This window comes from Microtus pennsylvanicus, chromosome X (genome assembly GCF_037038515.1).
Source record: "Microtus pennsylvanicus isolate mMicPen1 chromosome X, mMicPen1.hap1, whole genome shotgun sequence".
Lineage (NCBI taxonomy): Eukaryota > Metazoa > Chordata > Mammalia > Rodentia > Cricetidae > Microtus > Microtus pennsylvanicus.
In genome coordinates, this window is record NC_134601.1 from 116,418,106 (window position 1) to 116,442,479 (window position 24,374).

A 24,374-nucleotide genomic window follows, 5' to 3' on the forward strand; every position below is an offset into this window, starting at 1 on the left:
TTTTCTCCTCCTGCAGAGATTAATAAGACTGGGAAGACAGACACACAATTCTTACACATTGACCTAAAGCAGCTCTAAGATGTCAAGCAAGGTGAGAGCTAGACAACACAGATCTTTGCCTCCTTGGGCTGGATGGATTGAAGCAAACAACCCCTCGGTTCTACCTGGCACTACTTTGGAATTCTCCAGTCAAGAGGAGGGGCTGTGTTACCCTACAGCATGTAGGTGGACTCTCTGGCACCAAATAAGGTCTTAGGGGCCTGCTGTTGGTATGCCTAATCCTGTCTGTCAATCTCCTAACCTCTCCTGGAGAGGTTCTGAGGAAGTTAAATGCTCAAAAAGATAACAGCAAGGTACGGATCAAAACCCATTTTCTTGGTCAACTGTGGCCCAAGAATTCAAAATACCAGTGTAGAACTCTAATAGGGCCTGAGTTGGAGGAGCCAGGAAGTCGGAAGCTTGATATCTAAGCATGTCTGATTTTTCTTTCTCCACGAAGACCAGGCCTCATCAAATGCCCTCCAATTCCATTCCCTCTGTTCCTCTTCTGCCACTCAATTCCTCCTGTTCCCATTCCCACCTGCCCCAGTCCACTAGCAAAATCTCCTCCATTTCCCCTTAGAGCCTTCCTTGTTACTTAGCCTCCCTGGGTCTGTGGATTGTAGCATGGCTATCCTTTACTTTACAGCTAACATCCACTTATCGGTGAGAACATACCATGTTTGTCTTTCTGGGTCAGGGTTACCTCATTCATTCATTCATTTTTAAAAAATATAACAAAATAATATATAGTAAGATAAAATAAAAGCTACCACATTGAAGTTGAACAAGACAAACCAACAAAAGGAAAAGAGCTCAAGAATCAGAGGTTCCCCCTTTCTATATGTGTTTCTCTTTATGCTGACTGGTAAAGATGTCTTATCTTGCTTAGTTCTTGTTTTTTTAATCAAGAGCTTCCTTGGCAGGCAGTTCCTTAAACCAGAAGTTTTGTATTTGGAATGATAAGGCATTCAGACTCTGCTTTTGAGATTCCAGTGGCAGAGGCCTTCTGAGGAAGCACCAGGAGGAGCAAACTGTTAACGTCCCTTTAAGGAGCCTGGCACCCAGTCAGAAAGACACGGAGCACAAGGGCAATAGAGCTGATTAAAAGGAATTCAAATGAACTGGAAAGAGAATGGATCCTCTCCTGACAAAAGGCTTTAATTGAGAAGGAAAAGCACCTATTCCCCCAACTGCTCAAAGCAGAGTAAGAATAGAGTGTGGTTTGCCTTTGTGGGGAGCACAGCTGTCATTATTGTTAGTCTTGTTTAGCTATATTCTATAGCTGCCACCTGCAAGAGAGCGAGACTCTTCTAGTCCCTCTCCCAAGTTCTCTTGAGAGACAACATGAAGTGCATGCTTTGCAGACATGAGATGGTCACAAAGTCTACTCCTTGAACAGTGCCATGGCTTCTATGTCAAACGTCACAGTCATACAAGGCATGGTGATTCACAGTTGGAGCCCCAGCGCTTTAGAGGCCAAGGCAGTAAGTTCAAATGGAGCCTGAACTACACAGTTAGTTCTAGGCCATCCTGGGACTGGCGCACACACATGCACACTGAAACAAAATAAACAAAAAAGGAATATAACCGCTAGCATGACAATATTGAGAGGTAAGAGTTCTGGGGTGTCCTTAGGTCCCTGATGGATAGATTAGTACTTTTATCTTAGGAGTGGCTTCCTGAGGAAAGGATGGTGTAGCTCCATTCATCTCTCTGAGTGCACAGGCTCTCTGACCACACAACGTTCTTAGTCATGTTATGAGGCAGCAAGAAATACCTGGCCAGATGACAATGCCTTAATATTTGACTTCCCAGTTTCCAGCACCGTGAGAAATGCCTTTTCTTTATAAATCCCACAGTCTGCAGTATTCTGTCAGAACAGTAGAAAATGACCAAACTAGGAAGCGAGGAAAGCAGAGAGCTTATTGAGATTTGCTCATCCACAAACTCTAGTCTGGCTCCCCTGCAGAGCAAGAGGTGGTCCTGAAAGACATAGGTTTGCATTTTTACACTACACTTATTTCTTTACTGGTGTTGGTGTTGGTGGTGGTGGTGGTGGTGGTGGTGGTGGTGGTGGTGTTGATGGTGATGGTGGTGGTGGTGGTGGTGGTGGTGGTGGTGGTGGTGGTGGTGGTGGTGGTGTTGATGGTGATGGTGGTGGTGGTGGTGGTGGTGGTGGTGGTGGTGGTGGTGGTGGTGGTGTTGATGGTGGTGGTGGTGGTGGTGGTGGTGGTGGTGGTGGTGATGGTGATGGTGGTGGTGGTGGTGGTGGTGATGGTGGTGGTGGTGGTGGGGGTGGTGGTATTGATGGTGATGGTGGTGGTGGTGGTGGTGGTGGTGGTGGTGGTGGTGGTGGTGGTGTTGGTGGTGATGGTGGTGGTGGTGGTGGTGGTGGTGTTGATGGTGATGGTGGTGGTGGTGGTGGTGGTGGTGGTGATGGTGATGGTGGTGGTGGTGGTGGTGGTGATGGTGGTGGTGGTGGTGGTGTTGATGGTGATGGTGGTGGTGGTGGTGGTGGTGATGGTGGTGGTGGTGGTGGTGTTGATGGTGGTGGTGGTGGTGGTGGAGGTAGTGGTGGTGATGGTGATGGTGGTGGTGGTGGTGGTGGTGGTGGTGGTGGTGGTGATGGTGATGGTGGTGGTGGTGGTGGTGGTGGTGTGTGTGCTGTAATACACATACGGGCGTCAAGGACAACTTACAGGAGTCGAGTTTCTCCTGTCGTTCATTATATGGGTGCCAGGGAACAAGTGCAGGTCTTTATACACTAAATCAGTTCACCAGTCCCTGAAAGGCATTTTTAAAAAAGATTTTTGAATTGTGAGTGCACGCATGCATATGAGTGTTTACGTGTGATTGTAAGTGCCCATGGAGCTAGAGGTATTCGACCCTCGGAGAGCGGGTGACAGCTGGTGTTGAGCTGTCTTATATGGGTGCATTCCTCTATAAAAGTACTGTGTGCTGTTGACCACTGAGCCACCATCCCAGCTCCAGACCTGTTCTTAAACAAGAAACTAAAACCATCTCCAAACGATGATGGGTGTTTTAGAACCATCACTTTCCTCAAGTGACAATGGAGATGAGAATTTTATCCTTGTCAGAAACCTCTGGCTTTCCAGTTAGAGAAGAGTAAGAATTAAAATTCATTTGTTTTACATTCTATATACTTGTTCATTCACCTATCTGTAAGAGTTAAAAACAAAAACAAAACCAACTAAGTTCTAAATTTGTAATTAGAGAACTTCCATTTTGGTCTTTACTGAAGCAGGTGCCAGGTGTAACTTCAGGCAGATCATGTAACCTCCCTGGTCATCATTTCTCTGGTGAACGCTGGCAACGCTGGGTTTATGTGCTCTCTAAGATCCTTTCCAATTAGAAAATATTCAAACCATCTGCTTTTTTAGGGACACAGCTGCAGCTAACCTATTATTGCACATAGCAAAGTTGAAAATAACTACTGAAGGGCAAAATATGATGAGTAAAACTTCATGCTCAAGCAGAAACTTCTGGAAAAGCAAGACAAATTCGAAAGGCTATTCGATTCTACATAGGACTTGATACAGATGTAGCTCAGCAGAAGACCACTTGCCTACTATGTGTAAGACCCTGTTTTTCGTCCCTAGAACTCCTAAATATAACTAAATAAACAAAGAATAAATAAATTATCCCCTTAGAAAAATATAAGTAAAACTATGAACAACTCTGGTTTTGCCATCAAGGAACTATGGCCAAAGTCGATAACAATTGTTTCAAGAACATTATTTTTTTTCCTAGAATGACCTTTTGTCTCAAGTCTTGCTTTATTTTGTTGATTGTTTGCTTTATGGCAGGTTCTCTCTCTATAGTCATGGAATTTGCAATCCTCATCTCTGTCTCCAAGTGTTAAGATTACACGCATGTGCCACCACTCCCCATTTACCTCTTTAAATACTCTACAATGTGACTGCCATGGCTAATGTGGTCACTGGCATGAACAAGGGGAGGGGAGGATGAATGGAGAAGAAAATGAAGAGCAGAGGGAACCGAAGCTAACAAATATACAGGCAGAGTCTGAGGCATAGAGGCCTCAGTGTGGACAAAGAGGTAAGAGAAAGAGATGACAACTACAAAGATTTCAGAGGTAAGCCGCTGTGGCAGGGGATGGAAGTAAGCAACTGAATCTGAGCAGTGGAGATGGTTGCTAAACTCAGGAGGTCAAAGAACTGAGGTGTCGAAAAGCATTGTGGGGCCAAAAATGATGGATTATTGAAGAATTACAAGTTGAGGGAAATTTCCTCACCGAACCATCTCTTCAACACTGAAATTACTGAAGAGTCTTGGATAGTTGTGTGTGTGTGTGTGTGTGTGTGTGTGTGTGTGTGTGTATCCCTCAATTTTATTTTTTCTGCTATTTCTTCTCAATTCAATTTGGGCTATATGTTTTTCTGGGATAAGCAATATGTCCTTTTGGGGACAGTTCCATGATGGAGCTGGAAAACTGGCTCAATAGTTAAAAGCACTTATTGTTCTTGCAGAGGACCAGGGTTCGGTTCCCAGCATCCACCTGATGGCTAACAAGTATGCATAACTCCAGTTCCAGATCAGGTGCCCTCTTCTAACCTCCACAGGCACCAGGCAAGTCTATGATGCACATGCATACATGTATGCAAAACACTCATACACATAAAATAAAATAATAAGTGAATCTTAAAAAATGCGAAGAGCAACAATTAAAAAAATAAGCACATGATGTTCAGTCTCATTCATGATTATGCTAACTTGGATAGCTTGATAAAGGTGGTATTCACAGGACCAGAAACCCTCTACCAAAGAAGTACTGTTTTGTATCCTCTTAATGAACAGTTGGCAGTAACATGCTAGTCTAACCTACAAAGTATCTACTGGATTTTGCTTAAAGCAATTGCTTCTGTGGTGGTCACAGAACAGCTATGTTCCAACTCATTCTTTCTATATTTATTAGGACTTGGGTTTTTAAACACCCCATTTGAAGCCCTATTTTATCTAATAGGGAGATGACACAGCACAAAGATTACAAACAGCTATCTTATGCAAGTTTACATTACAAATGTAACCATTGGCTATACCGCTAGTTTAGGAAAATGTGAAGATATATCTAGGTAATATCAAAATAAAACAGGACAGCTCAGCAAAGTGCTCAGAGAAGGACAAAAGCAGTATTCATTTTTCTAAAAGAATCATTATTGTGAAGATATCTAATTTATAATGCTATTATATTCTTAACTATCTAAAAAATATAGCTAGGTTAAAGTATCAACATCATTTTCAACTATTTAAAATTTCTCATAGGAAATGTGCCCTATGCCACAATTCAGTAGTGATCTTTAATCTTACTTAAAAATATTAAATATCCTGATGACAATTCTGTTTTGTCTCCTTGGTATTAATTACTAATCTGAGTTATATTGCCACATTTGTTATTCAAAGGTCAAAAACAATCAGTATTTTGTCATTTACACTTGCTAAAAGCCTGATAGAATATGAATTGTAATTATATAAATGTTCTAATTTTGGAAAATAACTGGCAACTGGAGCTTAGGCACTGCTCTTTATTAATTTGAAACGTGTCTCTCTGTAACAGGATCTTCTAATGATTAACAGAATGCAACCATAAATATGGCACATTATCTAGTAGAAACTTAAAGCTGCTGGAAAAAAGTCACTTAGATAGATAATATCACATCACTTAAGAGGTATTGAAAGTATTTAGGTTTTTTTTTTTTGTGGTTTTTTGAGACAGGGTTTCTCTGTAACTTTGGAACCTGTCCTGGAACTAGCTCTTGTAGACCAGGCTGGCCTCAAACTCACAGAGATCCACCTTCCTCTTCTTCCTGAGTACTGGGATTAAAGGCGTGTGCCACCACCACCCGGTTGAAAATACTTAGGATCTTAAAAGCAAAGGTGGGCTAATCACACAGAAAATAAAGAAAAAAGTGAAAATCCATTTAATTGATATATAGAATACAAACATTGTTGGAACTAGGTTGTTATTTTGACTTGATTTGAGTTTTTTCTATTTTACTTAAACATAAATATGTTTGTAATATCAATCCTACACAAGTCTTGAGGCATACATATTACCATATCAAAAAGTGATCGATTCACTATAATTGAGAGGGGAAAACAAGTAATCTCCTTTTACAAAGAAAAGTTCTTACAATAATTCTCAATAAAGTAGGAATTATAATGTATGATGTAGTGAAAAGTGAAGACATAAATAAAGTCATAATGCCACCAATGGTGAGCATAAGGGTGACAAAGTAAGAGGCCTAAGAGGAACCCAGAAGCATTCCAATATTTAAAAATTGGAAGAGAATGGAGCCAGTGTGAACAATTAAGACAAAGACGTAAAAGGAAATGCAGGAGAATGTGTTGTCACTGAAGCCAAGAGCAATGGTGTTTTAAGGAAGAGTATGCAGGAATGCCATTTTCTGCCAGGAAGCTGAACAAAATCAGACCAGACATGCTCCATTGAATTTTGAAGATGCTTAAGTATCTCTCAGATCATTTTCTCTGGTCTAAGGCTGAGTCAGTAGGAGACAGCAATTTTGGACAATAGGGAAAGTCTGAATACAATATTATCTCTTTGTAGATATAATCACTAATGTTACATTTCTTCAAGGCAATTCAGTTTTGTAATTATATAAGAGAATATCTCTCTTTTTAGGACATTCATGGTGAGGTATATATAGGTTACCATCATACTGGCTCTGGGTACTTTTTCCTTTTCAAATGAAAAAGAAGAGAGAGGACTGGAAAGAGAGAAAGGACGGCAAAATGTGAACAGGTGATGGCAGGTAATGAGTAGACAGGTATTCACTAGCCTTTGGTTTTCAAGAATAAGTTAGAAGGAAAGCTAAACAAAATTTCATGAGAACAATGACTCAGTGGGTTAAGAGTGCCCACTGTACGAATCTGAGGACCTGAGTTCCGACCTCAGCACCCAAGTAAAAAGCCATGTTGAGCCAAGCTTGCCTGTAAGCCCAACCCTGTAGGGAGTGGAGACAGGAGGATGGGGTAGGGAGGCTTCTTGGGTGCCAGCCTAGCTGTAGATTCAGAGACCTTGTCTCAAAAGAATAAGGTGGAAAGAGGTAAAACAAAGCACAGTCTATGTCATCCTCCTGGCCTCCATTCATGCAGAGGTATGCTCATGTACTCACACAGACACATGCCACTCATACACACACACACACACACACGCTCACACATATACACAAAAAAGAAAAGAGTTAAAGCAGAGGAACTTAGCATGCCAAGGTTAAGCAAAAGAGGCAGCAAGGTAGAAAGAACCCTGCAGCTCCACGCAGTCCAGCAGACTTTCAGGGACAGACGTTACAATGCATCTAATCTGGTGTCTGGATTTCATGCAGGGGGAAAACAAGGAAGGCCCCAGCTCAGATGACGTCTGCTGCTCTTCCCAGTGCCAGTAAAGACCGCTCAGTGGCAGCTATAATGACAACAATAACAGGGGTGGCAAAAGAGTCTCTAACCTGAGGAGAACGTTCTTTAGGGAATACCAGAGAAGGAATGTTAGAATCCATTTTCCATATGGTCCTAAATTTAAATATGCATTTAAAATTGGGAGTGAGGGACTGGGGGACACAGGACTAGAAGTTACCATAGAGAGTCTCTCTAGCCATTGGGAACAGCTTGTAAGTAAATTAAGCTTAAGTCAATGAACTTTTTTTCCCTAAATTTAAGAAATTTTATCAAGAATTATAGAAATGTTTGATTTGCTTTAAGTATTTTTCAGATTTTAGTGTCATATCTGTGTGTGTATGCATATGCATATGTGTACTTACATGCACAAGTACAGGTATGTGCCTGCATGTGGAAGTCAGAAATCAATGACAGGTATCTTCCTCAATTGCTTCCTGCCTTATTTTTTGGGACTCAGTGTCTGGCTGAATCTGAAGCCCATGTACTTAGCTAGATTGGTTGGCCAATACGCCCTAGAGATACTCTATCTATCCAGTGCTGAGATTATAGAAATTTGCCATCACATTTTTATAGATGGTTACTGGAAACTGAACTTAGGCACTCATGTTTGCATGGTAAGCACTTTACTATACTGTTTCCCTAATCTGCTCCCCATTTTTTTCAGATTTTAAAGTAAAAACAAAGAACAAATAGTTTTAATAAAAAAAAATTCCATTAGAAAAATTTTCTGTTAGAGCTTAGGAATCAAACTTCAAAGCCGAAGAGGCATGGGTCTCTTTCTGCTTTTTAGCATTTAAAAAGATAAGTGGTTTCAAGGGCAGAAATAAAAGACCATGTATTAGTGCTCTCAGAATGCTCTGTGTAGAACAAAAGGAAATGGATGATCAACTGAAAGCCCAGAGACATAAAAGTATAAGTGCAAAGTGCATTTCAGCCAAAAGAAATTATGTTTAATTTCTGTTTGTTGCATAAATTTCAATTCTCCAAGTCAGGATAGCATATGACATGGGACTTAAATGTTGGGACGGGGGTAATAGCCAAGTCACTGTGAATGCATGAGGACCCAACTTTGACACCCTAGAAAGCTGGGCATGGTGGCTTGCACTTGTAATCTCAGAGCAAATGAGGCAGAGACGGGCAGCTCCCCGGAACTCAGTTTGCCCAGCCTAGCCTACTTTGTGAGCTCCAGGTCAGTGTAAGACCTTATCTCAAAATCACAACAGCCAAAGTTGCCTTACGGCCTCCACAGGCATATACATACATGCACCCGAACACACACATGGATTTAAACTTTGAACTCTGTTAGAGCTGCCACTAATTCAGCCTCTGCCAACAATTAGTGCATAATATTGGATAATTCTTTAATTCAAGGCTAAGTTTCTTTGTCTATGACAAAGCTTCCTCTAAGAGCTTTAGTGAAAACGAGTGAATGCAGTAAGTACTCAATGAATGATAGCTATGACTTGCATTCTCTTATCTGTTACAAAAGAAGCAAAGTAATAATCATAGCAATAGTACAAGTCTAGTTCTTATTTCTGTTTATAGATTTTGCCTAACTCACAAGAAGATGGCCTTGATTTTTTTTCCAAGACAGGGTTTCTTTGTGCAGCTTTGGAGTCTGTCCTGGAACTCTACAAAGACTATTCTTCCTCAAAATTGCCACAATACACAGAGCCAGAGTACTGTGATGGAGCTGAGTGATCCCATGCTAAAACACAACACAACACAACAAAACAAAACAAACACACAGCCAGACCCCAAGAAATAAGAATTAAGTTTTGGCCATGGTCCTAGTGGTAATTAATTAGCTATGTATTCTGGAGCAAATCAGTTTCCCTCTTAAAACCTCATTCTGAAAAGAATAAACTTTCATAGCAGGTTATGAAGATTGATTACACATGAAAGGGCCTGGCCTATACTAAGTATTACAGAAACAGAAGGTATTTTTTTAGATAAGCCAATTTAATTAAAGCTAATTTTAGGGCTGGCAATGTGGCTTGGTTGGTAGAGCACAGGCCTAGAAGGTACAAAGCCCCGAGTTTGATCCTTAGCACCAAATAAACCAGATATGTGTATAATCCCAACTCTCCAGAGGAAGAGACAGAAGGATCAAAAGCACTTCAAAGTCATCTTCAGATACATAGTGAATTCAAGAGAAGCCTAGAATACATGAGACTCTGCCTCAAGAAAACAAAATAGAATAAAAAGGCAATTTCTGAAATGAGCAATTATGGGAGGCATAGGAAGGTGGAATGGCCAGTAGCAAAGCTGCTTTGTAGCAAAAATGTATGAGCTCCAACATCGTTAGCCATCAGGAAAATGAAAATCAAAACAACTCTAAAATACCATCATATACATGGTAAAATCAGCATAGCTAGGATCAAAACACAAATGAAAGCTTATGCTGGAGAGGATGTGGAGTAAGGGGAACACTCCTCCTTTGCTGGTGGGAGTGCAAACTTGTACTGCCGCTTTGGAAATCAGTATGGAGAGTTCTCAGAAAATTGGGAATCAATCTACCTCAAAGCCCAGCAATACCACATTCTTGGGCATATACCCAAAGCATGCACACTTATACCACAGGACATTTGCTCAACTATGTTCACAGCAACATCGTTTGTCATAGCCAGAACCTGGAAACAACCTGTATGCCCCTCAACCAAAGAATGGCTAAAGAAAATGTGGTACATTTACACAATGGAGTACTACTCAGTGGGGGCGGGGAGACGTCCTGAAATTTGCATGCAAATAAATGGAACTAGAAAAAAAAACATCCTGAGTGAGGTAACCCAGACCCAGAAAGACAAACAAAGTATGTACTCACTCATAAGAGGATATTAGACATAAAACCAAGGATAACCAGTCTACAGTCTGCAACCCCGAGAAGACAGGAAACAAGGAGAACACTAAGAACACATGGATCCCCCCTGGAAGGAGACTTAGACAAGATCTCCTTAGTAAATTGGAGGAGTGGAGGGAAGGCAAGTGTGGTAGGGGAGTAGGAAAGGGAGAAGGGGAGAAGAACACGAAGGATCAGAATAGTCCAGTTGGGTGAAGGAGAGAGGGAGAGCAAGGAAAGAGATACCTTGAAAGAGGGAGCCATTATTGGGTTAGCTAGAAACCAGGCACTAGGGAAATTTCCAGGAATCCACAAGGATGACCCCAGCTAAGAATCTAAGTGGAGAGGGTACCTGAACTGCCCTTCCCATGCAATCAGATAGATGACTACCTTAATTGTCTGTAGGCCCATATTTCTGTATGGCACAAGAGCCATAAGCCCAGTCTGAAGTGGTCACGAACTCTGCAGACAAGCTGTCTCTGTTTAACAATAGCCAGGATGTGCCGCTCCTAGTTTCTTTTATTATAAATGTAGATTACCTGAGAAGAGATGTTGGCTGAAGCTGATGACTTAAGAGTTAGGAGTTTTGGTGCTTCCTTCCTTTGTAATTTGGAAGATGTCTTATAGAGATGCTAATTCATGGCCTATGTGACAGCTAACACACAGGTAGATGCAGACTTGACTTGAGCCCATTCACCTGGTTGCCTAGGAGACAGCCTAATGTGTTTTCCCACTCAATTGATGTGGTGATATATAAGATGTTTGGATAATAAAGGAGAGATCTTGCCCTTGAAGGATGACCATGTAAGATGTGTCTGATTATTCCTCTCGACTCCGTTCCAGTCCAGTTAAGGAATCTGTGTTGGACCCACATGGACTTCAACAATTGTCATCAAAGAACCTTCATCCAGTAACTGATGGAAGCCGATACAGAGATCTGTATCTGGGCCAAACTCCTGGAGTCCAGCCACAGCGAGGGGCCAAGATCATGATGGGGAAATGCACAGAAACAGCTGACCTGAGCTAGTGGGAGATCATTGACTTCAGACTGACAGCTGGGGAACCTGCATAAGACTGAACTAGGTCCTCTGAATGTGGGTGACAGTCATGTGACTTGGGCAGTTTGTGCGGACACTAGCAGTGGAACTAGGACTTATCCCTGGTGCATGAACTGGCTTTTTGGAGTCCATTCCCCATGGAGGGATACCTTGCTCCACCTCGATACAGGGGGAAGGGCCTTGGTCCTGCTTCAAGTGCTCTGACAGACTTCGTTGACTCCCCATGAGGGGCCTCACCCTCTCTGAGGATTGGATGGAGGGTAGGGTAAGGAGATGGGGGGAGAAGAATGGGAGGGAGAGGGAACTGGGATTGGTATGTAAGACTGTTTTTAAACAATTAAAACATATATAATTTTAAAAAATGCATGAGCTCAAATCTCAACTCTCCTAGCCTAAAGCTGTGCAAATGTCAAATATTTGCCCTCAGCTGCTTCAGCTATACAAAGAGGAATGAGGAAACTTCCTTCAGGAGCAGGGCATGGCACCTCTTGCTGGACTCACAATGTGCTGGCAGGCTGAGGAGCAGAATTAACATAGATTTGAGGCCAGCCTGGGCTACATAGTGAGACACTGACTGTCCCAAAAGAAAAGAAAAGTAAAGTATTTTCAGGTTTACTCTAAGCAGTAAATAAAATGCACACACAATATGGAGCAGACTTTCTAGAATACTCTGGAACTAAAAGCTATTATTTTCTATCAAAAATTTTCAAATCATCCCTAGCCCTTGACACAGTAATTTCATATCTAATCACCTGATGGTGGAAGCAATCTGAAATAAACAGCTTTGCATGGAGAAATTCTTCAAAGTGTTATTTATATTTAGCATAAAGCTGCAATATTAGAAAAATCCTTCAACACAGTATAATCATCTATGAAATCATGTATTTATCAATGCAGAAAATGTCTACAAAACACTTATAAAAATTGAGAAATATTTATGTTGAATAATATTTTGTGCTGCAAGCAAGGCTTCAGAAAACTAAAATTTAGGATGATTAAAGTATCTTAAGAAAATGTCTGGAGTTTGTAATCTATGAGGAGTAGAATTAGCTAGTTTTAATTGCTTCTATAGCTTTCAAAATTTCTAAAGAGAGTTTATGGGGACAGGATCTGGTTCAGTAGGTAAAGTGTTTGCTCCCCAAGGAGAAGGATTTGAATTTGGATCCCCAGCCCTTACACATAAAGCCAAGCATGGAGATATCACCATGTTCAGGAGGTGGAGACAAAGGACCTCTGAAATTCACTAGTCAGTCTTGCTGAACTGATGAGCTACAGGTTAACTGAGTGGTCCTCTTTCAAAACATAATGTTGAAAGTTGACAAAGAAGACACAGAAAATCAATCTCTGGCCTCTAAATACAGGCACACGCACATGTGCACACAGACACCATGGATGCAAGACTCTATTTTACTAAAATGTTAGTCTATGAATGAAGAGGGTAGCAGCGCCGTATTAGCATTTCAGAGGGTTATTATATAAAGTCATAATAAACCTTGACACATTGATTGAACAAGAGATAATGAAAGCATAAAAAGAATTAGAAATAAACAGACCTGTGATGATTGGTGTGGTCATCTTGACAGAATCTAGGGTCACCTGAAAATAGGCCTCTGGGGCATTATCTCAATTACTTTAATTGAAGTGGGAAGATCTACCTTAAATCTGGGCAAGGGACCCGCTCTTGCAAATGATGAGATGAGCAGCGCCATGCATTCATTCATCTTGCTCTCTTTCTTGTCTGCAGATGAGTAGGATCCGCTGCCTCAAGTTCCTGTCTCTATGACTTCCCCATCTCCATTCCTTTGTCTTTCCCACTGACCCTGAGAAACACTCTACCAGGGACCCCACAACCCTAAAAGCTATTCTTTTCTATCAAGATCTTTCAATTTATCCCTAGTCCTTGACACAGTAAATTCATATCTAACCACCTGATGGTGGAAGTAATCTAAAAAGCTTAATTAAGATCCATAAAGAATATAACGCCCACCCAACAGAACAAGACCAGATATCTACACCAACGAGCACCTCAAACATAACTCCAGATGTCTAGATCTCAGCCAAAAAAAAAATAAAACAACCACTAACAACCAAGCTAATGTGCTTCCTACAGAAGTCAGCCACACTATGCAATAGGCCTTGAGAAAAGCAATTTAGCTGAAGCACAAGACAAGGACTCAAAAATAGCAATTGTGACTATATTCAAGGACTTTAAAAAGGTTATGAACAAATGCCTTCAAGAAAACACAAAAGCTAAACAAAATAATGAAAACAATTCAAGCCATGAAAGCAGAATTTAACAAAGAAGTGGAATCACTAAAGAAACTCAAACAGAACTACAACTGGAAATGAAGAATTTAGAAAGTCAAACAAAAACCTCAGAGGAAAGCCTCACCAATAGATTACAAGACTTGAAGACAAAGAAGAAGAAAGCTCAGTCAAAGAAAATATTGAATCTTTAAAAAAATGCAGGCACAAAACTTCCAGGAAATTCAGGACACTATGAAAAGATCAAATCTATAAATGATAGGTGTAGAAGAGGAACAAAACCAGGTTAAAGGCCCAAAAATATTTTCTTTTTTTCTTTATTTTTTCTTTATTTTATTTTATTTTATTTATTTATTTATTTATTTTGGTTTTTCGAGACAGGGTTTCTCTGTAGCTTTGGAGCCTGTCCTGGAACTAGCTCTTTAGACCAGGCTGGTCTCGAACTCACAGAGATCCACCTGCCTCTGCCTCCTGAGTGCTGGGATTAAAGGCATGCGCCACCATCGCCCGGCTTCCCAAAAATATTTTCAACAAAATCATAGAAGAAAACTTTTTCCTAACCTAAAGAAGGAAATGTCTATAAAGGTACAAAAAGTTTACAGAACACCAAATAGACTGCATCAGAAAACACATAATAATCAAAACACTAAATGTACAGAACCAAGAAAGAATATTAAAAGCTACAAATGAAAAAGACCAAGTAACATACAGAGACAGGCCAACCTATTAGAATAACACGAAAGAGAGAGAAAGAGAGAGAGAGAGAGAGAGAGAGAGAGAGAGAGAGAGAGAGAGAGAGAGAGGGAGGGAGGGAGGGAGGGAGGGAGGGAGAGAGAGAGAGAGAGAGAGAGAGAGAGAGAGAGAGAGAGAGAATGCAAACCAGCACATAAAGTTAGGATATGGATATGGAGGTGAGGAGGATCTGGGACAAGTTGGGGGTGAGGAAACATAATCAAGATATATTATATGAAAAAATTAAAATAAAATAATACATTTTATCCAAGCTCCAGCCCTTGGGATGGTGCTGCCCACATTCAAAGCGGGTCTTCTCCCATCAGTTAATCCATCTTGAAATGCCCTCACAGGAGTATGCTCAATCTACTAAGTGATTCTCAGTCCAGTCAAGTTGACAAGGAAATTTACTCTCTTGTTTCTGTTTAGTATTTAAACAAAGTATCTAGCCAGAATAATTAAGTAATAATATAATATGAAAAGTATTTGAAAGAAAGAACTAAAACAAATCCTATTTGCACATGACATGACATAAAAAATCCCTAAATAATTAGCTCTTCAGGCTAATAACCCAAGTTAGAAAAACTTTGGGGGGATACAAAGATCAGTTATTAGCCAGGTAGCGGTGTCATACACTTTTTATTCCAGCATTTGTAAGGCAGAGGCAAGCGATCTCTGAATTCAAGGCCAGTCTGGTCTACAAAGCTAGTTCCAGGACAGCCAGGGCCACACAATGAAACCCTGTCTTGTAAAAAAAAAAGTTATTTTTATACACACTTGTCATGAATATTTTTTAAAAGTTAAGAAATTAATTTATTCATAGTAGCACCCAAAACTAAATAAATGAGAAGACATATTATGTTCACAGATCTCCTGGTTCAGTTGTTATGTTGGCAATATTCCCCAAACACATTCCGTATAATCCCCCTGAACATTTCATATGAATTTTTAAAATATGTTGACAAATTAACTATAAAATCCTTATGAAAATGCAAAAGATCCAAAATGCCTAGAGCAACCTTGTAAAAGAGACACAAAGTCTAAGAGACATGATTCATGTAAAACAGGTTGGCCTCAAAATTGCAAGGTAGCCAAGAATGACCTTGAATTTCTGATCCTCCTGTCTCTGTCTCCCAAGTGCTGGGATTATGGGTGTGTGCTCTGTGCCTGGCTTTATGTCATGCTGTAGATCAAACACAGGACTTTGAGCGTGCTACACAGGTACTGTTAACAACTGAGGTACATCTGAAGCCTCATTTTGGTTTTTGTAGTGCTAGGAACAGAACCCAGGCCTTTTCCACACGTTAGGCAAACAGTCTCCCCCCTGAGCTCCAAGCCCCAGTCCTCATGTTAGGTCATTTATTGAGAGTGTCAAGACAATAAAAAAAGTAGTTCCTTCAACAAATGGAAGCAACAGATATCCACAGACAAGGAACGTGTTTATATCCATACCGCATATAAGTGAAAAGGGATCAAAAGGGATCAAAACCTCTAAACATAAGAATTAAAACTACAAAGACTTTAGAGGTTAAATATGAGCATAAATCACTTGATATTTAGCAACAATTATTGCAGGTGACATCAAAAGCAAAAGAAACCAAAAATTAAACATAAGCTATACTTTGTCAAAATGGAAAACTTTTTCACTACGAAGAACACCATAAATGATGTTAAAAATCTCCTCTGCTTTGCAGAGGGTCTTCCTCTCTGTGCGCTTGCCGTATGCATGCATGCCTGACACCCAATAAAGGCCTTTCTTTAGCAGATGATGCTGACTGCTATGTCTGAGAATTTCCCCCATTGCTACCTTTTGAGCTTGAGATTCTCCATGCCCTCTGCTTCTTTAATTGGCAGAGAAAATGAACCTGATCAAGACCTCTACATGGTAACACCTACATGGTAACAGAATGGAGCTCAGGATTCAGATGGAGGGTGTCTACAGCCCCAGCCCATCATAATGCCCTATAGGATGAGGTGAGTTCACCAAGCAGTAGAGCTACATTAGTTCCCACCAAGGGTGGGGTTTTAGAAATGAAGCCTTTATTCTGTCCTATTTTCTTTATTTCATAACATTTTATTTGAACTTACTTTCTGGTATTGAATTTATATTGAAATCCAAAAGATTCCCTTCAGAAAGAAAACAGATTTTCTCTCTCTCTCTCTCTCTCTCTCTCTCTCTCTCTCTCTCTCTCACACACACACACACACACACCATATCTACACATCTCCCTACCTACCTCCCAGTCAGGGAATATAAACCTGGGTCTCCAGGATGACACCACTAAACTCCCAAGGGCAACAGTTAAATGGCAGCTATAAAAATATGTGCTGCTCTTTGATGTTATATGTGTGTGTGCATATATATGTATATATTCCAATTAAAACTATATATTTTTAAAATCAGTCTTTTCTCCTTTTACATACCTAGCCCAGTTCCCAATTCCTCCCCTCCTCCTGCGTCCCCCCAACATCCCCCCACCCCAGCCCCCCATCCACTCCTCAGAGAGGGTAAGGCTTCCCAAGTTGAGTCAACAAAGTCTGATACTTCACGTTGAGGCAGGACAGAGGCCTTCCTCCCCATACCTAAGCTGAGCAAAAGAATGGGTCCAAAACCCTAGTTCAAGCACTAAAGATAAATCCCGGTCCCACAGACTGCCCAAGCCACACAACTATCACCCACATTCAGAGGGCCTAGTTTGTGCTATTTCGGTTCCCTCACTGTCAGTCCAGAGTCAGTGAGCTCCCACTAGCTTGGGTCAGCTGATTCTGTGGGTTTCCCCATCATGGTCATGATCCCTTTGCTCATATTATCACTCCTCCCTCTCTGTGACTGAACTCCAGGAGTTTGACTCAGTGCTTAGCTGTGGATCTCTGCATCTGCTTCTATCAGTTACTGGATGATGGGTCTATGATGACAATTAAGGTAGTCGTCAGTCTGCTTACAGGGGAAGGCCAGTTCAGGCACCTTCTCCACTATTTCTTAGGGACTTTTGATGTTATATTTTAACTTCATAGTAAAGAAATTTAAAGAGTAAGGGTTCGTGAGTTCCAGCCCCTCCCTGGAATCTATAGGCAGTTAACAGTTGCAGAAAGAAGGAGATATTCTTCAGCAGTATAGCCACTGATAAAGTGTCCATGGTTCTCTAAATACCCCTCACCTGTGCTTCAGTAGTAATCTTAATTAGGTTTGTTGGTTCAAAACCTAAATGACACAAAGTACTGTCATTTTCCAATTCAAAAGAAGAGGAAGAAAAGGAGGAGGAGGAGGAGGAGGAGGAAGAAGAAGAAGAAGCAGAATAAGAAGCGGCAGCAGAAGAAGAAATAAAAAAGGCCACATGCTAGTAGGCAAGTGCTAAAAAAATAGAAGGCAGAAATATTAGTAGTTCAAGGTCAGCCTGGACCATGCCTTAAACCAGACGTGGTGGTGCACACTTGGGAGGTGGAGGCAGACAGATCAGGAGTTCAAAGTTAGCCTCAGCTACATAGTGAGTTCAAGGCCAGCCTGAACTACAGATACCACCTCAAAAACAATAATAATAACAAAATTTGAAGACAAGTCATTGAGTGAGAAAAATACTTACAATTACATATTTGAGTGATAGGTGGGCAAACACTGGTAAGTATAGCTACTTTCCAAATTATAGCATACAAAACTTTTTATAGCATACAAAAACAACTCTTACAACAAAATAGCATAAAATAATGACTTTTTAAAAATGGGTGTTCTGCTGGGCGGTGGTGGCACACGCCTTTAATCCCAGCACTTGGGAGGCAAAGGCAGGCAGATCTCCGTGAGTTCGAGGCCAGCCTGGTATACAAGAGCTAGCTCTAGGACAGGCTCCAAAGCTACAGAGAAACCCTGTCTTGAAAAAAAACGATAAATAAATAAATAGAAATAAATGAGTGTTTGGACATGGTAGCACATGCTTGTAATTTCAGCACTCAGGAGGCAGTAACAAAGGGCATCTGTGTTGCAACAGCAAGTTACAGGCCCCATGGACTCCCTAGTGACATCCTGGCTCAAAAAAAGTGGGGGTGTGAATGATCTTAATAGATATTTACTTATCTAAAGAGACTGGTACAAGTGGTCAATCAACACATGAAAAGAAGCTCCAAATCATTAGTCATTAGGCAAGTATGAATAAATACTACAATGAGATATTTCTTGATACCCACTAATATAATTTTAAAAAGACAATAAAAAAATGTTGCCAAGGATGTGGAAATTTTGTAACACTAACACATTGTTGGTAGGAAAAAAAAATGGTTTAGTCACTTGAGGAAATAGTTTGGAGGTTTCTCAAAATGTTAAACCTTTTGACACAGCAAGTCTACTCATTGGTATATGCCTAAGAAAAGTGAAAGTCTATGTTTATACAAAACTTATATATGCATGTTCATAGAAACATTGTTCATAATAGCAAAAAGTGTGCAAAGCATAAACAACTTATAACCTAGCATCTACTAATTAATAAATGGGATAAACATAATATGGCCTATTCTTACAGTAAAGTATTATCTAAAAAAGGAAGGAAATACTGATAGATGTTACAACAAGATCGAAACCAAACACAAAAGGCCACATAGTATACGGTTCCATTGAAATAAAATGTCTGGACTATATACGTTCATAGAGATAGATCACAAATTGACAGTTGTTATAGATTGAGAGGAGATGGAAATAGACAAAAACTATTGGGGTCTGACTTTGAAGTCATAGAAACATTTTGGAACTAGACAAGGGAGGTGGCTAGACAATATTGTAAATACACTAAGTGCCACTGAGTTGTTTACTTTATGATGGATAATTTCATGTTATGTGAATTTTATCTCAATATGTTACTTAAAAATCAATACAAAACCTAAGCTAATATTTCCATTTATAAATAACATTTGAAAAGTTGAAAAGCAATCCAAAGAGCTAGAACTTACTTAGGTCTCCTGGAACTGGAGTTACAGCTATTGAAGACATCGTGTGGGCGCTGGGAAACCGATCTGGGCACTCTGTAAGAGCAACAAGTGCTCTTAACCACTAAAACATCTCTTCAGTCCTTAAACATATGATCTTTTAAAAATATTTATTAATTTTTTATTTTATGCATATGTTTGCCTGCATATATATGTGTGTCCCATGGGTATGTGGTGCCTGCGGAAGCCAGAAGAAACCATCATTTTTCCTGGAACTGGAGTTACAGATGGTTGTGAGCCACTGTGTGGGTTCTGGAACCAAACCCTGGTCCTCTGTTAGAGTAGCGATTACTCTTAACTACTGAGCCCTCTCTCCAGCCTAAGCTTATTGTTTCATAAAACCAAGAAATCAGACAAAATGTAAAGGAGTTGGTAGGAGAAGATGATATGAAGGTCACTGCGAGCAAAATACATGTGAGCATAATAAAGTAAATGATGTGCATACAAAAGTATCATAATTCTCTGCAAACCGGACTCCCTGAACGTGGCTGACAAGGAGGGCTGACTGAGAAGCCAAGGACAATGGCACTGGGTTTTGATCCTACTGCATGTACTGGCTTTGTGGGAGCCTAGTCTGTTTGGATGCTCACCTTCCTAGTACTGGATGGAGTGGGGAGGACCTTGGACTTCCCACAGGGCAGGGAACCCTGACTGCTCTTTGGACTGGAGAGGGAGAGGAAGGGGGATGGGGGAGCGGGAGGGAAATGGGATGAGGTAGAAATTTCTAATTAAATAATATAAAAGTAAATAAATAAATAAAAATAAAAAATAAAATGTATGAGTTAGCTAGAAAAAAAGAAAGGTATCATAATAAAATCCTTTATTTGTTCAATCATTTTGTAAAAACAAATAAGGCAAATAGTCTCCTCTGTTTGTGTTAACAAACTACTACTTTGGGATGAATGTTTGGCATACTTAGATTCCAAACAGCGCACCTGTCATGTCCCTTCCTACTTTCAGAAATTAGCTCGCAAACCTCGCACAATTCAGTTGATGAGAACAACAGTTGATTCCCAAAGGAAAATACCCTAGACTAATTAGGATAGAATATTCTGCGCCCACAACTCTCTGCCGTCAATCTAGGGTAAACTTTGAACCAAGATACAGGATAAAAACCAATGTAAGAATTTGTAACTTAGATAACGAAAGAATGGAACTTAAGAGCAAAGCATTCATATAGCTGCCCCAGCTTGCTATTTTAGTTTGCTTGCAAAAGCTAAATGTCTTAAACATGTAAGTGAGTTTCAGCTAGATTCCAGTAGCCATGGAAAAGCACCTCCACGCAGAGGAAACAAAGGGAACATCTAAGTCTCTCTTTAAAGGTAGAAGTGGGTATGTCATAGAAGCAGAAGCAACGGACTTCTTTTGGATACAGATTACCTGGCATTCTCACTAGAATATTTTTAAATTATAAGGCAATTCTCATAAAGTTCTGCAATGAATAGATATTTTTAAAAATGTAATCATTGAGCTATAAAATTTAATTAAATTTAATGCCACCACTAAATGTCACATAGGTATGGGATACCTATTACATGAGTAATAGAAGATGTAGCTATACAAATTCAATTGTCTTTCCGTTTCCCTGTCACTGTGATATAAATTGATACTTTCTACTGAAACATTTTAACTGAAATTAAATCAAACACATGTCTTAAATAATACCTTGTAGTATATCATAAACTAAAAACTACATCTTTTTACAGGTGTTTTCCCATATTCCCCCTTCAGTTCACATATTGATCTTTTAGTACAGAATTTTACAGGGCATCTTCAGAACCACAGGAATAAACAAGAAACAGAAAGGATTGTGGGTCCAGCTTAATCCTTCTTTTTCATTCATAAAACCCGGCTTGTTCCCAGCACTCACCTTTCTCCGACTTGTTGCCTTTCACTGAAGAACTGCTACAGCCCATGTCTTCTAGATCATATTATGCTTACAAATTCAACTTCTGGTTCCAAGAGAGAGTGTGAAGTTCCTCCCTTTATGCTTCAAGAAGTCACTCAACTGATTCCCTTTAGTTCATAGATACTAATGAGAAAGACAAAGAAGGGAGAGAAAGCACCCGTCAACAACGTGGTAGCTAAGGCCCTTCCCAGCACGATTCATTTTCTGCTTCTGAATTGCATTCATCATGGGATGTGAACAGTGATTCTTGTTTATTTTTCAAACCACAGGAAGAGCTATAAAACAGCTATAGATAGTTTTTGCTGCTAGACCAAAATGATAGTTTCCCATGTTCGGGTCACTTCAAGCTTTGTATGAATTCAGGCACTAAAACTGAAAAGAAACATTGAAATGCAAGAGTGTATAATTTTCTAATTAAAATACAGGGGATGGAATATGGAGAAGCTAACATAATTCAGTTGTTTTGGCGTTAAAACTGAAAGTAATTAAATCTATCTAGGCTTTTAAGCTGAAATTGGAGGCTATGAGACAGAAACAATACATTTAACTATGCCAAAAATCAAATCAAAGTGAGTTTTTGGCAATATTCCTTAGAATCAGTCAAGAAAAGCCTTCCTGGCAAAACAGAAGGCTCAAGGCCTCCCCTAAAACTTACAAGTCATAATTTGAGTGCGTCCTTAAACAAGCTTTCAGATGTGGCAGAGGCAGCCCGAAGAGCTTTGCCATCTCCCCTGGAACTTACTACAGTCTTCAGATGAGGCCACCCAGTCAGTGCTTTTGGAATCGCCTGATGAAGGCTTTCCACAGGCTTCCTCTGTGCAACATAGCATCTCCTCATCTCATTGTTTGCTGCTGGGGTTCATTTCTGTTATTTTGTGATACTTTCAGATGGCCTATTTACAATTATTGACAAGACCACAGAGAACAACTGTGTTTTTTTCTTTCACTAAAAACTTTAAAAATTTTTTCAACTCAGCTAAAGAAAGAAAACATTAAGATGACCAAGCTAGAAATTAGCTCATGTTCTTGGCATGCCTGATGCTTTAATTTCAAGTTCAAGCACCAAAATCAAATAAATAAAATTTAACTATGGAATTATTCGTAATCAATAATAACCTTAACAACCAGATTTTCTAATCAGAACTGATTTCGTTATATATTGTGTGAATTAATCCTTCTAAATATAGGGCCATTTCAAGTTGGATGGGAATTTCTTTTGTGGGTTGTTTTGTTAGCGGTCGTTTTGTTTTTGCATTTGGGGGCTTGTCTTGCTTCATTTTGAGATTGAGTTTTATGTGACCCAGGCTTGCCTCAAATTCCTTATGCAATCAAGGATGACCTAGACTCCTAATCTTTCTCCTCCACTTTGCAAGCCCTAGGATAACAGATAATGTACCATTCAGTTTATGCAGTGCTGGAGGCTTCGTGCATGTTAGGCAAGCACTCTACCAATTGAGCTAATGTAATTCAATTTCTTTGGCTTTAAGTTAAAAGCAATTAAACGTATCGGTGCTTTTAACCACAAATTGGGGGCTGACTATGAGATGAAAACATTTAACTATGCCAAAAAACCAAGTTAAAGTGAAATTTTTGGCTATTCCTTAAAAACACTAAGGACAAATGCTCCTTACAAGACAACAACAACAACAACAAAACAACCAAGGGCCAAGACCTCCCCCAAATTCATAATCTGAAATCCTTAAATTCCCCCTTTGCATATTTGTTTTCTAAATCATGGTGTTATATAACAGCTTCTACCAAGATTGAAATATCCTATCCTGCAGGGAAGCTCTTTAAGCAGGGAGGTAAACAACTCAAAATAGCTTTAGGAAGTCCCTGAAACTGACCAGATTCTCACTAGGCTCCTTGTGGCTAGAGTAAGCAAGGTAGACGACCTAGAGTCCTCTCAGACAAGCTTCTCATTGTCAGAGGAGCCAAACAGTAAAGACTCTGAGACCAGACCAAACCAGCTGCCTGAAAGAAGCAGAAGCTAGCCAAGCTGCCTGGAAGAGGTTTAGACCAAGGGAATCACCTGGAAAGGATTCTCCAACCTGTTGAGCTGCCTGCAGGCTGTGCAGTGTGCTCCAGGTTCCCAGCTTTTGTAAGCTGTCACCCACGCTGGGGTGGACTTTGTGATGCAGCTGTCTTCAAGGCATTTCTGCTCTTGTAACCTCTCACCCATACCCGTAAGTAACCCCAATTAAAGTCAGTGGTTTACCAAGTTGGACTTTGGTGGTATCCATACTTTGGTCTGTCATGGGCTTCCTATCTGAGGTGGGTAGATTTGTGTGTTGCATCTCTCCAGGAAAAGTTTTGTCACACAACACATGGATAAAAATGTTTACGAGCTCAAGTTCAAAGGCAGAACGAGCCTTATGACAGTCCACATAGTTCTTCGGGATTACTATAGATCCACTATGTTCATTATCTATAAGCCTAAGAATATTTGTTCAGGAGGTGGGGAAGAAGAAGTAGAGGCGACGAAGGAGGAGGTAGTCTGGGGAAGGAGGGAGGAAAACAGTCAGTTTGTTGAGATTTCAATAAAGGAATCACAGACATTTAAAGGTGTAAAAAAAAGATCTTTACAATTAATATGTATACAAAGTATAAGGAGGTTAAGCAACTTGCTTAGTGTCATATAGACCTATAGTCAAATTTTGTTAGCAATTCGAATTATCTAAGGAGCTTTTTAAAACTCCCAGTGCTCAGCCTGAACCATTAAATCAGAATCTCTAGGAGTTTAAAAAAGACTGATGCCCAGGAACAACCCACTGAGATTTGTTACTGGATGGTGATTAAACATCAGAGGAGGCGGCTAGGGAGATGGCTCAGTCAGTACTGTTCTTGCTGTGCAAGTATAAGAACCTGGGTTTCATCTCCAGGACCCTGGTTCAAAACAAAACGAACCAGGTATGGTAGTGCACACTTGTAAAGCAAGCAATGAGAAGGCAAAATATGAACAGATTCCTCTCTTTGGGTGATCAGCCAGCCTAGCCTAACCAAAAATTTCTAGGCCTATGAGCGACCCTGTCTCAAAAAAACAATGTGGACAGCTTCTGAGAAATAATACATAAAATTGTCCTTTGGTCTCCACAACATATACAGT

At 40.2% G+C, this 24,374-nt stretch overlaps 1 protein-coding gene across 1 annotated transcript in view; it reads right to left on the bottom strand.

Annotated features, from left to right (window-relative positions):
- The window catches only part of Ppef1 (protein phosphatase with EF-hand domain 1), a 108,299-nt gene that overhangs the window by 78,247 nt on the left and 5,678 nt on the right, over nucleotides 1–24,374 (bottom strand). The window contains exons 2-3 of the mRNA XM_075957185.1: nucleotides 21,230–21,391; nucleotides 19,324–19,395 (exon numbers count right to left, since the gene is read on the bottom strand). Coding sequence (XP_075813300.1) covers nucleotides 19,324–19,395; nucleotides 21,230–21,275 — 118 coding nt within the window. The 5' untranslated portion in view covers nucleotides 21,276–21,391. The remainder of the gene's footprint in view (nucleotides 1–19,323; nucleotides 19,396–21,229; nucleotides 21,392–24,374) is intronic.